At 60.3% G+C, this 13,082-nt stretch overlaps 1 protein-coding gene across 1 annotated transcript; it reads right to left on the bottom strand.

Annotated features, from left to right (window-relative positions):
- Nucleotides 1–1,844: 1,844 nt before the first annotated feature.
- LOC112113783 (transmembrane protein 79-like) lies at nt 1,845–11,350 on the bottom strand. The gene is made up of 4 exons (XM_024210188.2): nt 11,334–11,350; nt 7,307–8,199; nt 2,977–3,190; nt 1,845–2,058 (listed from the first exon to the last, which is right to left on the bottom strand). Exons 1-4 carry the CDS (start codon nt 11,348–11,350, stop codon nt 1,845–1,847), a joined length of 1,338 nt encoding a protein of 445 aa, XP_024065956.2.
- Nucleotides 11,351–13,082: the final 1,732 nt, after the last annotated feature.

Below are 13,082 nucleotides of genomic sequence, written 5' to 3'. Positions count from 1 at the left end.
GGTTTTTGCCCGGGTAGTTTCTGCAAGGAACCAGCTGAGCAGAGCAGTGGCCACCGTCACTATACGTAAGGGCCTTTTCGCACAGGAAGCGGCCGACCGGACCCTCCGCTTGTATTTTAAGGGAGTTCCTGCAGCTGCGGCGCTGGGCCCAGGCCTGCACAGGGGTTGTACAAGTAGAGGAGGGAGGCGGGTTTCTGCTCCAGGAACAGAACTGAGGGGTTGGCCTTGGGGGAGGGGCAGCTTCGCCTCGAGTTTCCCTTCTCAGAATTCACAGTTCAGGTGCTGTCCCCTCTGGGCAGAGTGGAAGTGGGGTTACCTCTGCTCAGCTAGGAAAGGGAAGCCGTCCTGGCAAATCATCCGTGGCAGGGAGGAAGCTGAGATCCTGGCAGGTGTTTTTCTGCCTCGGGCAGTGATGGGGGAGTTCGAACTCTTAGTGGTGATCAGACAGAGCCGAGGTGAGGGAGGTGTTGTCTTTTAGTGGCCTGACTTCTGGGGGTGAGGGACAAAAAAAGATGATTTCCTCACCTGCCTTGTCTCTGTAAGGTCCTGGGCCCAGCACTGCATCTTGCCACAACACCACTGCATGTGCCCCCCAACAGCACTAACAGCCGTCTCCTATCACACTACAACCAACCAGCTCCCCTTCCACCCGCTGCTTACCAGCCACATGGGCTTGCTCCTGCCCCCTGCATCCCACACAGCTCACCAGCCAGCATCCACACCCTCCCCCAGCCAGTCTGCTTTCCCGTTCCTCTGTACCAATCGTCACCCTTCTGCTCTGGGAGCAGGGGGCACCGTGCCGTGGGTTAAATACCCCCCTGAGGAGCAGGGCAATGTTGGATCAAGTCCACTGGCTACTGCTCTGCTCTGGATTATCCCTGAACGGGATGAAATCCTCTCTCCCAGCAAGCCGCTGCTGCCCCTCTTAACGCAGAAAGTCACTTTGATCAAGAGTATTTGGGATGATAAATGCACAGAGAAGGGCTTAACCCCCCAGCCACTCACACAACTGAGTACCCGGCTTGTGGCTGCAGTCTGTGTTCTGTAACCTGCCTGTACGTGGGGGGGCAGCTCCTCTGGGCACTGCTACAGGGGCCGGGCAGTGTCTGTGAGGCGCCCTGGCCCCGTGGAGGAAACAGCAAGACAAATGACAGGGCTGGGGTTGAGGATTTCAGAACCTTCTCCTGGGCGTTCAGGCTAATTTTCAAGGGCAACCAAGCCAGGCTTTTAGCCCAGGTCTGCCCACGTGACCCGATCTGCCAGGCTTAGCAGGTCATTAGGACACTACAGTTGCTCATCTCCCTGCCCTGGCTGCAGCATGCCAGAGGGAGGTAGGACCAGGCCCCATCAAAGGGCGAGGCTAAAGCCACTCTCCTCTGGGCTCAGATTAACCTTGGCCAGGCTGCAGAGACAGCTGTGCCCCTGGCACACAGCACAGCTCCGGGGAAGGCTGGGATGGAGGGAGGGAGGGAGAGACCAAGGGGATCTCCCTGGGCAGGAATGAATGTCAGTTACAGTATTCCTAGGAGCAGTTTTGCATGCTGCAGGCGTTCGGCTGGGGAAAGCCCTTCCCACGCTGTTTGGTAGCACAGTGCTGGGCCCTGCTGCTCTGTGGTGTCTTAGTGACCTTACTGCGGTGGTTGCTAAGAAGTTGCCTTCAGCTATGGGGCTCGTCCATCACTCAGCACTGCCCAGCTGGGGGGTGGGAGGGCACAGCTGGGGATGGACTGGAGCAGGGATGCTTTACGCTGCCTTAGTATTGATCCAAGCTGGGTTGGAGCAGCTGTTCAGAGTTGGAGGCTGCTGGAGCTCACGACTCTCCCCATCCTATGCCGTCTCCTCCTTCAAGTGCTTTGGCTCGCCGGCTCCCGCGTGGGGGCAGGCGTGGCCCCGCCGCTGCCCCCACCCGCTGGAGAGGGCGCGAAGAGGAAGGCGAAGCCCAGGTCGTACAGACAGAACAGGTTGTAGACGGTCATCGCCAGGGCCGGGAAGAAAGAGAGTCCGAAGCCAAAGCCCCGGTAAGCGCTGCCGACGTGGAGGCTGATCCAGTAACAGCATCTGCAGCACAAAGGGCAGAGAGTTCGCTACCCATCCGCAGCGCAGCGGAGGGCAGCTCGCCAGGTGACTAGTACATGTAGCGCCCAGAAGCGGCGCGTGATAAGGATGGACTCCCTGCCCCGGGGAGCTTACGCAATTCATGGAGAACAGGAGCTGAGACCAGGGTGGGGGAGAACGCGAGGATCATGCAGTTACTTGGGAGGTTAAAGGGCCAAGTGGTTGACGTCAACTCTGCTCTACCCAGTACCCATCACAGCCTCCCCCGGTCGTTCATTTGAGACCAAGTCATTCCTCGCCAGGCTGCAGACTCTTGTGGGAAGCTCCCCCAGCTCTCCCCAATCAAAGAAATCAGCCGGCCAAGGAGATGCAATCAGGGTTACACTCGTGCCAACGAGATCTGGCTCACAACATGGCTGGAAATAAACAAGAGGCTCTGAGGAGCTCTCCTGTCTGTTACATCACTGTGGCGACCCCTGACGTCTATGGGCCTGACCGCTCTGGGGGTGCTGCTCCGGGCCGGCACGCGGCTATGCCAACGGGGGAAGGGAGTTTCCGGAAGGCAGCGCAGCCCGAGCAACGGGCCGGGAATCTCTCACGACGGTCCCTGAGGCGAGCAACAGACTGGGAGGGGCCGGCCGCTCAGTGGGGAGCTGCAGTTAGGGGGGACGTGAGGGGAACTGCACCCAAAATCGCTGAGCGCTTCAGTTCCCACTGGAGAGCCAGATCCTTCAGTGGCACTACGGTGGGCAAGAGCAGCGCGTCAGACCCCCGAGCTGTGTCTCTACTAAGGAGGGGCCAGACAAGAGGCATTTAACTGAAGCTCTGGGGGGGCGCAGGGAGGGGTGTGTGGTGGGGAAGGGAGTTAACTGGGTGCATCGTCCATGCTGCCCACTGCCATCCCTGGTCCCAGCGTCTCACCTGCCGATGGAGAAGAGCCCGGCTAGGATGGGGATGAGGCGCAGGTGCTCCTGGGCCAGGAACGTGGCCAGCACCACCGTGTTGAGGCCGAAGATGACAAACTGCTCCATGGAGCTGGCGATGTACAGCCGGTGGAGCAGGACGGGCCGGGAGCGTGTGTCCAGTGGGTCGATGGCCACCGAGCAGAGCTTGGCGAGAGCCCCGAACATGACACCTAGGGGCAGGGTGGGTTGGGGGGAGAAGGGGAGAGGTTTGCATCAGACACCACAGCCAAACCCAGACCCCTTCATGCTTCTGAGCGCCGATTCCAGCCCTCGCCGGGCTCCTGCTGAGACAGAGCCGCTCTCGGCCGACAGCGCCAGCAAAGACAGCTCCACACCCCATGTTCCCTGTCCCCAAAACGAAAGAGCTCGTGGGCTTGGTAGAGCCCGTGGGTAAATGTGGCTTGCCCAGTCCCTGGGTACAACTCCTCCCTATTTTATCAGTAGCCATTCAGTGACCACCACGTGCTCGGAGCTGTACCAAACAAAGAGCTGAGGCTCAGAGTTGATAGGGCCTGTAGTACTGGGCATTTAGGGAAGACCACTGCAGCGGTTAGGGTGGCACTCAAGTGACCCAGGTTCAATTCCCTGCTCTGCCAGACTTACGTCTTGGGTAGGTCACAGCCTCTCTGCACGGCAGATCCCCAGCCCAGCCCTGTCTCACAAGGAGGTAAGGAGGATGAAGACTGACGCTCAGGCACTACAGAAATAGAAGCCATAAATACCCTAGATAGATGGCAGCCAGGACTTCTGGGTTCTATCCGGGGTTCTGCCAGTGTGTGTAACCTCAGATGAGTCATTCAGCAGCTGCGTGCCTCAGTTTCCCCTTCAGTACCATGGCGATAATAAGCATCAGTCTTGATGCAAAGTGCTTGGCACTACAGTTACCAATGGATGGAAATATGTGTCAGAGGGCTGAGTCCATTGGCTGGCGAGGCACAAGGCAGGACACAGTGGGCCCCAGGAGCAGAAGTATGAGACACGCACCTGATCCTACACTTAAAGCCGTTGGTTTGCACTAGCTTTGTGCCTTGCATGTGTGGCTGCACTGGGGCTGGGGAGTGCTGCTGCAAACAGCAGGTGGGCCCCATCCTGCCAGGGCCGGCCACCCGTCTCCTGCTGAGCCGGGAGGCCAGCAATCTGCCTGTCACTCGTGCTAAACCTTACCCACCGTGGAAGAAGGGGAAGCCTCGGTTTGTAGGTCTCAGAGGGCAGCCAGGACTCCCCCCAGGACAGGCTACAGCAATCACTCGAAGGTCAGACCTGTTGCCCTTCCTGATACCCCCGCCGCCCCTCATCAGAAAGCCTCCCCGTCGCAGTGAGATTTTCTCCCCTGAATTAATTCCCTGGCGGACAGGAATCAAAAGCCACCACCAAACATCGAAGGGCAGGCGGAGCTGGCTGCCCTGATCTGACAAGTGCCAGCAGAGGCTCAGAACTGGGTCACTAGGCGGGGAAGGGGGGGGGGTCCCTTTTGATCCCTCCCCACTCAGCCTCCTACCAGATGCAGATGGGTGTTACTAGTGCATGCAACACTGGGATGGTAAATTTCCTACGATGAGTGCAGCTTTTGGGGCCGGAGGGAGGCTGGAACCTAGATCAGGGGGGCAGGGCCGTGTTTGTGCAGAACCTAACATCACGGGTCCCGTGCCATGCCTGGGGGCTCCCGGACATGACCACGCTACCAATAATCATTATAACGGACTCGGGGACTGCATGCTCAGGAGGTGCACAGCAAATTAGCGTGAGCAGTGGGTCCAGGCCACCGCCCCCCCCAGCACCCAGGGAAGGGAGAGGATAAGCCAGCAGGTCATGCAAAGCCCAGCGCATTCAGCCCACTGCACGCCTCCGGACTAGACATCCAGGTGCTCAGGTTACCCTGGTGACAAGGCCCAGCTGAGTCCCTAGATAGGTGCCTTTGGTTTAGTGCCTGACCAGAGAGTCTCCCTCGGCTCAGGGACCGGCTAGGCAGCTGCTGCAGCAGCTCCCACTCCTCTCTCATTAAGGCAGGAATGCTGGGCTCAGGGATCCTTCCAAAATCCAATTCCAGGCCAACAGCCCCGTGTTTGCTCCCTGGCCCGCTTGCTGTTGACAGAGATAACAAAGGGACCCGGAGGAATTTTCTCTGTAATTAAACCGTCTCCCCGAGTGCCTTCCACGGGAGACAGACGGGGGCTGGGGTCCGGCCCGAATGAAGCAGCGCTTAGCAACACTCATCCCCTGTGCTGACAGCACCGAGAGAGCGGGAGACGTGTACAAGTGGCAGAAGTGTCCAGTCCAGGGAGCAGTTGGGCGTGGGAGACAGAGCTCGGGTGGCTGGAGATGGGAGTCAGGCCCAGAGGACATTCCTGGCTTGGCTCGGGGTGGAAAGGTCTCTGCCAGCACTGGGGCGGGATCAGGGGGCTTAGCTGACAATCAAAGCCGTGACCGTGCATTGGGGCGACTCCTTTTCCCCCCATAGACTCCAGCTCTGCCACTGCCCCTGCTCGTGGGATAACCAGCTGTTCTCAGCCATCAGGGAGGGGACTGGGGACCTAGCAGGTCTTCCCCACGGCCCATAAGCGAGGTCTCTGCAGGGTCTGCAGCCCCACGCAAGCTGCTCTGACCCATGGTGGGGGTATTGTGCTCCTGCCATGGAGGGGCGGAGACTCCCCAGTGAACTATAGGACAGTAGGCTCCAGGGGCCATGTCTGCCCTACAGGGGTGACCTCACAGCACTCACTAGCAGCCTGAGCCAAACAGATCCAATGGAAACCTAGGGAGGTGGTGGAATCTCCATCCTTAGAGGTTTTTACGGCCCGGCTTGACAAAGCCCTGGCTGGGATGATTTAGTTGGGGTTGGTCCTGCTTTGAGCAGGGGGTTGGACTAGATACCTCCTGAGATCCCTTCCAACCCTGATCTTCTATGAGCCTATGAAACAAGCAGATGGCCTTTGGATCAGGCCCTGAGCACCCACAGTCCTGCCCCCAGCAGGCGCTGGGCTCAGTGCAAAACCCGGGACGGATTAAAACAGGGCTGGTGCCAAAGTCCTGGTTTGGAATCAGGAGCGGGACCTTCCCAGGACATCAGAGGGTGATGGGTCACTACTGGTGGCTGTTCTGGGAGCTGTCCACACCCTGGCCCCACTTAGAGGGAGATTTCCATTGCCAAGTCAAAGCACATCCCAGAGACCCTGCTGCTGGGTAACGAGGAGGAATTGGCGACTGGGGCTGGCAAGCCCCAGCCACCCGGCACCCCATGGAAAGCAATCAGCACGCAAAGAAATTAACTGGGGTGGGGAGCACGTCTTCCCTCTCCTGCATTCAGCACCATGGCCAGAGCAGGGAAGGAAGGGGGAAATGAGAAGGCAGAGGGGAACCCTAGCTGACGGCAGCCTGATCAGCCATCCAGCCTGGTGTGGCTGCACTGGGCAGATGCACCCACACTTCCTGGGGGCCCAGGGAGCAGGGTCGCTGGTGACGCCAGGCCCAGTAGGAAGTGGCTGTCTGTCACCAACAGGGCAGGGTGAATGTCTTGGTGCCTCGCATTGCAGAGCATGGAAAGTCTGCTGCCCTTGGGGCTCCAGACCCCTTCACAAGAGCCCAAATGAGGGATCCAAAATGGATGGAGGAAGGTCTCCTGGGAGGGGAGCCCCTCACAAATACCCACGTGCCCAAGGGGGAGCACAGAGCCTTAGCGTCGGGCTCAGGCCAAGACGCAGGAGTCAATAGAAAGATCCTGAGACCCTTGTGTGAGGGTCTCAAGAAAGGCAGACGGGCCGGAAGGAAAGCCGGAATTCTGCTCTCTTTGTCCGGGTTCCTAAGGAGATGTTGCCATGACCCAGGTCTGAGAAATGCCAATTGCCCCCCGCTCCCTGACAGTGTCATTATCCTCATTTTACAGCAGGGTAAACTGAGGCACAGGACAGGGCCTTGCCTACGGTCACATAGTGAGTTGCAGAGCCAGGAATAGCGGCCAAAAGCCTCGGCCCCCTGCTTTCACTGCTCAATAACTCTCCCTCCGAAAGTCAGGACTAGAACCCTGGTGACCAAACCAGCATCAGGACCAGCCCCTCGTCACCCTGCCCCCTCGTGCAGTCGCACTGTTCACCAGTGCAAGGGGTGAGTGTGCAAACACCACCATCCTGATGTGCATCGGGGTAACGTGCACCAGGGACAGAGCCACGATGGGGTGGGGGGCGCTGGCAGGCAGAGGGACAGCTTGGGTCCCCCAGACGCTTGCCAGGAGGAGAGGCGATTCCCTCCTGACCCCTGCCCGGGCCCTGAAGCCCGACCACCCCTGGCCTTACCAAGCATGCTGGGCACCACGGCGATGAGGAGGCAGCGCAGGGCGAAGGCCGCACGGCTGGCCAGGTCCGGGCAAAGCGGCGGCTCGAAGGGCAGGAGGTAATAGAGTCCGTAGAGGACCCAGGGCGCCAGGAGCAGCGAGACGAAGACCGAGGACACGGCCTTCAGGTGGGAGCTGGTGCCGCAGCTGCAGCACTTCCCCGGTGGGCGAGGGGCGGGCTCCTCGGGGCCACAGGAAACCGGCTCCACACCCGAGCCGAGGAACGGCTGCTCCTCCCTGGGGAGAGGCCGACTGGCCGTGGGGCATGCTGGCCCTTCGCTGTGGGGCTGCGCCCTGCTTGGCTCCCTGCTGGCGGGCAGATGCTCCATGTGCTGCACCATGGGGGTCTCCGCCCCCACCCTGTCCAGGAAGCAGGTCTCCTTGGGCACCGCCACCACCACGCTGCCTCCAGGCCCTGCCCTGCCAGTCTCCCGTGGGTCGCAGCCCAGTGGAAGGATGGGGTCTTTGGGGTCCATTGCCACGGGAAGCCCAGGGTCTCCCTGCACCATGGAAGGCCGGGGGTCCTCCCCCAGGAGAGGCCCAGCCCCCTGGCTCTGCATCCCCTCCACTGGCTCAGCCTCTGGCCCTGGAGAGTCGCTTGTAGCCAGGCTGAGGGAGGTCTCCTCCTCGGAGGTGGAGTGCAGCTCCTCGACGGAGGACTCGGGGCTGTCGGAGACGGGCGCCAGGGAGATCTGGGTGTCCAGGTCCAGGAAGGGCGAGAAGGAGAGGCGGCTCGGGTCAATATCCTGCAGCTGGTTGATGAGGTCGGCAATGGAGTCCTTGACGCTGTCAAACTCCCGCAGCTGGTGGCAGCTGGCCGGGGCCTTGGGGGCTGTCATGGCTGGAGGGGTGGGGCTGCAAGGCAGAGACTCGTCAGAGCCCGGGGGAGAGAACGGGGTGTCCGACCCCACTCCTGTCCCTGGCGATCCCCAGGGCTCATCAGCGCTCCTGGCAGGCGGGTCACACAGTCATGGAGGGGGAAGCTGAGAGACAGAGAGGGGAAGGGTCTTGCTTAAGGCAACCCCACAAATCAGTAGCAGAGCCAGGGAGAGGACCCGGCAGTCCTGACTCCTGGGCTCTAACTACGAGACCCTGTTCCCCTCAGAGGTGGGAAGTCCAGATTCCCACATCTGTGCTAACCAGTGGGAATCCTGACTCCCAGCCCCCCTGCTCTAACCACTAGACCCCACTCCCTCTCATTGCTCCTGGGAAAATGCAATATGCCAATCTCTTCCAGCAATGTTTCTCATGGGCGGGTAGGGACTGACAGGGACATTGTATTAGATTTGATTTGATGCCTGAAAAGCAGCTGTCACCGCAGATCTGTTTGGGGGGAAGGGGGAGCTCCATGTTATGTGGGGCAGGGAATCCCCCAGAGGGGCTGGGGCAGGATTTCTCTTGGGGGGACGGGTGCTGTGATCCCTTCTCTCCTGCTGGCCCCGAGGATCAGGGCTGGGGCTCAGTGCTCTTAGCTGAGACAGGCCTCGGCCTCCCCGGGGAGCAGGCTCCTCTTGTAGCCGGAAGACGCAGCTGAGACTCTGAAGCCGGATGGAGGCTGCTACCTCTGGGACAGCGCTGTGCAGTCCCAGGGCTCCCATCGGGGCAGAGCCCTGCTGCCCCACAGCTTGTGAAGGGGGTTGGGATGGGGCTGCCCCCCAGAGTGCGGTCTGGATTTCAGACACCGCAGGGTCCAGGTGTGACTGGAGCCAGGGGGCTCGGGGGGAGCTCTGTCTCCATGCGGGCTGCAGGACGGAGCACTCTGGGAATCAGGGGATGAATGGGCCACTGAGCACCATTTTCCCCAGTCTAAGACAGAACTCGTCCCTCCCCCAACATGGGAGCCAGGGGCCCTGTGGGGTACAGCCCATGGGCTGGATGACCCCTCAGGGATAGCCCCCAAATATGCTGTGGGGAAGCTGTGTCCTTATAACAGGGGCCTCTTCACTGCAGTGGGACAGAGGACACATGACCCACACCCATGGGTGCCATGTTGCTGGGAGACGGGAATCGCCACGGTGCACAGATCAACGGGGGGGAATCCCATCTCCGCTACCAGCCAAATCCGGGAGGAGGAGAACTGCCCCCACAATGCATCTGGATGGGCAATATTATCCCACAGGGAGGTGATCTCCCCCCGCCAGCCATCGGCTCCAGCCCTGGAGCTGGAAGCGAAGTTGCTGGACCCAGTCCTGTGTATTGGGATCTGGGAGACACCTGGGCGGGGGTGGGGGGGGTTAAAGGCGCACAGGGCTCCTAAGCAAACAGGTCTCGTCCGTATGTGTCAGGAAAGCCACAGCCCCTCCCTCTGCCTCCCCCCTTTCTGTGACAGCAGCACCCCCAGTGCAGCTGGGAAATTACACCAACCTCCCCCCCCCCGCCCACACATATCAAAGCATTTCATCTTTGCCCCCAGGCTAGGAAAATGGGGTGACTAGTGTCCCCCAAGATCTCCACTGCCCCCCTCCTCCCGTGCTGATGGAAAGCAGAGAGGAGACAGCTCAGTGAAACTCCTCCCTCCCCCCGCGTCTCGATCCCGGGGGGCCCAGCCAAAGCCGGCCCCTCAGAGTGACCCTAAGTTAGACAAGGAGAGGAATCTCCCCACACCTCTAGTGGGATGGGGGGGGCGATGGGGGGGGATCTGTTCTGTTAGGAAAGGGCCACTTCAAACAAAGTCGAGAGCTCAGAGTGCAAATGGATTTGAATCCTTCAGTCCCCCACCCCTTCCCCCCTCCATGTCCCCCCGGCCCCCCCACATCCACCCCTGCCCCCTATTGCCCCCAACTGCCCCCCATATCCAACCCTGCCCCCTATCGCCCCCCACATCCAACCCTGCTGCCCCCTCCATATCTCCTCATATCCAAACCTGCCCCTTATCGCCCCCAACTGCCCCCCACATCCACCTCTGTCCCCGCCCCCTCTGTAACGCCCCCTCTGTAACGTCCCCCACATCCATCCCTGCCCCCATCGCCTCCAACAGCCCCCTACATCCACCCCTGCCCTTACCCCCTCCATATCGCCCCCCATCGCCCCAACTGCCCCCCACAACCACCATCCACCTCCCCCCTCAACCCGCTCCCCTACATCCAACCCCCGAACCTCCCTCCGACCTGCCTCCCCCGAGCCCCCCATCTCCAGGCCCCGCCCCGCCTGCGCCCCCGGCCGGCTCACCGCGATCGGCTCCGTCCCGCCGCCTCGGCTGCAAGTTTGAATGAAAACGCGAGTCAAGTTTCGTGCCTGGCCGAGGCGGCTCCCCCCGCCCGGCCCGGCCCGGCCAATCCCCGCAGGCGGGGCCGCCCCCCGGCCCCTAACCCGGGCCACATGGCTCTGACCCCGCCAGCGGAGGATCCCAAAGCGCTTTGCAGCCACCCCCTGCCGGGGAGTTGGGGTTCTGGGGCCCGATTCTGCACCGCTCACCCCCATGGGAGTCGGGAGCCATTCAGCTGAAGCCAGCCAACGCGGGAGCAGGCTCTCAGCCCTGCCCTGTCCCTGCTCCAGCTGCAGCATGGGCCAGCGGATAAGGGCATGGAGTGGGGCACTCCCAAGTGGGAGAAATAGGCCGGTGCCTCAGTTTCCCCCCCCCTTGCCCCTTGGCTGTTTAGGCTGCAAGAGCTTCCATACCCTGCTTAGCACAATGGGGGTTAGTGTTTCTGTAATACAAACACGAGGTGGGGAAACTGAGGCACTGAGGGAAGGGGACTTAAAGATATTACCCAGCAAGTCCCAATGGCAGAGCTGGGATTGGGACCCAGGCAGCCTGACCTCTGCTAGGCTGCTCTTACCCAAAGGGCTTCTCTGTAAGTAGTATCAACCCTTTAGAGGACACCAAGTACCTGCATGAGGAAGAGCCCACTAGCAGCAGAGGGCTCTTAGATCTAGCAGGCAAAGGCAGAACAAGATGCGGGCTGGAAACAGAAATGAGATGAATCCAGCCTAGAAATAAGAGGCACATATTTGACAGTGAGAGGAATTAACCATTGGAACACACTTGCCTGGGGACGTGGTACATTCGCTACCCCTTGACGTCCAGTCCTAGGTAAGATACGCTAGCTCAGCTACCAGATACGGGCTGGATCCAGGAATCGCCAGGCAGCCCTCCGTAGCCTGTGCTCCGCAGATCAGGCTAGATGAGGGTAACGGTCCCTGTGGGTCGTTAGATTTGAGGAACTCTCAGTACCCTAAAACCAGCACCAGGGGAATGTAACTAGGTCTCAGGAGTGTCCCCCCTGTAGCACCCACATCTCAGAGCCAGGGGCCTTGGGTCCAGCTAAGATTGCACTGGCTGTGTAACTACCCTGACCCTTCCTTTGCTGTACGGTGATCAGGTCCACACCCCTGCCCAGCACCGAAAGGGTTAAAGCTGGTTCTCTCCGTGCACAGCCATCCGGTCCCAGCCCAGATCTTAACTTGCATGGCATGTTCCATCCTTAGATCTCAAAGCACTGTGGGCCAGTCTTACCATCTCGGTTTTACAGAAGGGAAACTGAGGCACAGATGGAGTGACTTGCCCAAGTAAACTCAACCACAGAGTCTGTGGCAGAGCCAGAAATCAAGCCCAGGTCTCCTGAATCTCAACCCCTCACGCCCATCCGTCTCACAGGACAGAAGCTTGGTCCCTGCGGCTGCCCCTCTGCCGAATTCAGAGCTGCCTCACTCATTGCTCTCTTCCCCTAACAGCAGGACTCCAAGGGGGAGCCCAAAGCACAGAGAGGAAGTGACTTGCTCACGGGCCCCCAGCCAGTCAGGAGTAGAGAATCCAGGCCCCAGCCCAGAGAACAGAACCCAGCTCCCCTGGCCCTATCCTGGTTGTAGGGGAGTTGAAGCAGAGAGGAGGTTTCCCACTGCACTGGGGGTGGATCTGATAGCCTCCTGCAGGAAGCGTGGCCCCTGTGCAGCTGGGATTTCTCTCACAGCCCAGGGCACTGGCAGGGGAGAGCAGTACTATTGGTGGCTACCGGTTCTCCCCCCCATAATTGCTTTGAGAGCTGGGCTGAAATCCTCCGGGACGGGGTGATCTAAGGGCTTCTCTGACAATAGTGCCCTTTGTTCAGCAGCGGCCATGTGCTCGGTGTTGAGCCCAGCAGAAGGGGGGGCCCCCGAGGATAGAGTTACACAAGCCGGGGATGGGATCTGGCTGGATTTCACAGAGGGTGGCAGAGGCAGGGCTGTGGGCCCAGGCAGCTATCAGCCACAGGGCTAGGCTGGGCGGCTGCTGAACCGAACCAAGATTTCCCACCTCTGGCTACTGGGGTTTGCAGCCCCTTGTGCATGGGGATGTCTGCTTGCCCCCTCAGCCATGATTGAGCTGGTGGTGACTGGGAGACAGGGCATTCCTCAGCTCCTGGAACAGGCTGGGGCCCCTAGCCCAAGGCTCCAGCCTGCCCTATGCCATGAAGTACCCCCATTTCCCACTGGCTGGAGAAGGCAGCTAGGTCACACCTCAAGTCTCCTTCAGAAGGGAAAGTCTGGCTCAGTAACTCACTCTTCCCCAACCCCCCCAGCCTGGGACCTCTGGCTCTAGCAGCATGAGCCTCTGCCTGAACTCAGAGACCCAGTGTGGTTGGCTCATAAACCCCCATGTAACCCAGCCAGAGCACCCCACTGTGGGGGCAGCTCCAGCCCGAGGCTGCAGATGTAGGGGGAAACTTGTGCCTATTCCAGCAAGCAGCAGCCTGGGAGCAGCTGTGCAGACCCCTAATGGAGACAGTTGGGGCTTCCCTGGTCTGGCCATCCCTCGCTCA

This window comes from Terrapene carolina, unplaced genomic scaffold (assembly GCF_002925995.2).
Source record: "Terrapene carolina triunguis isolate 2854851 unplaced genomic scaffold, T_m_triunguis-2.0 Scaffold194, whole genome shotgun sequence".
In the NCBI taxonomy this organism is placed as follows: Eukaryota; Metazoa; Chordata; order Testudines; family Emydidae; genus Terrapene; species Terrapene triunguis.
Note: the sequence above shows the minus strand (reverse complement) of the source record. Positions and strands in the feature narration are given on the sequence as shown.

What these genes read in the sequence shown, in the direction of transcription:
- LOC112113783 (XM_024210188.2), bottom strand. An exon ending in CGTGGTGCCCAGCATGCTTG is followed by an intron (nt 3,191 to 7,306) that starts GTAAGGCCAGGG and finishes CCCTGCCCCTAG; the next exon opens with GTGTCATGTTCGGGGCTCTC. An exon ending in GGGCTCTTCTCCATCGGCAG is followed by an intron (nt 2,059 to 2,976) that starts GTGAGACGCTGG and finishes TTTGTGCTGCAG; the next exon opens with ATGCTGTTACTGGATCAGCC.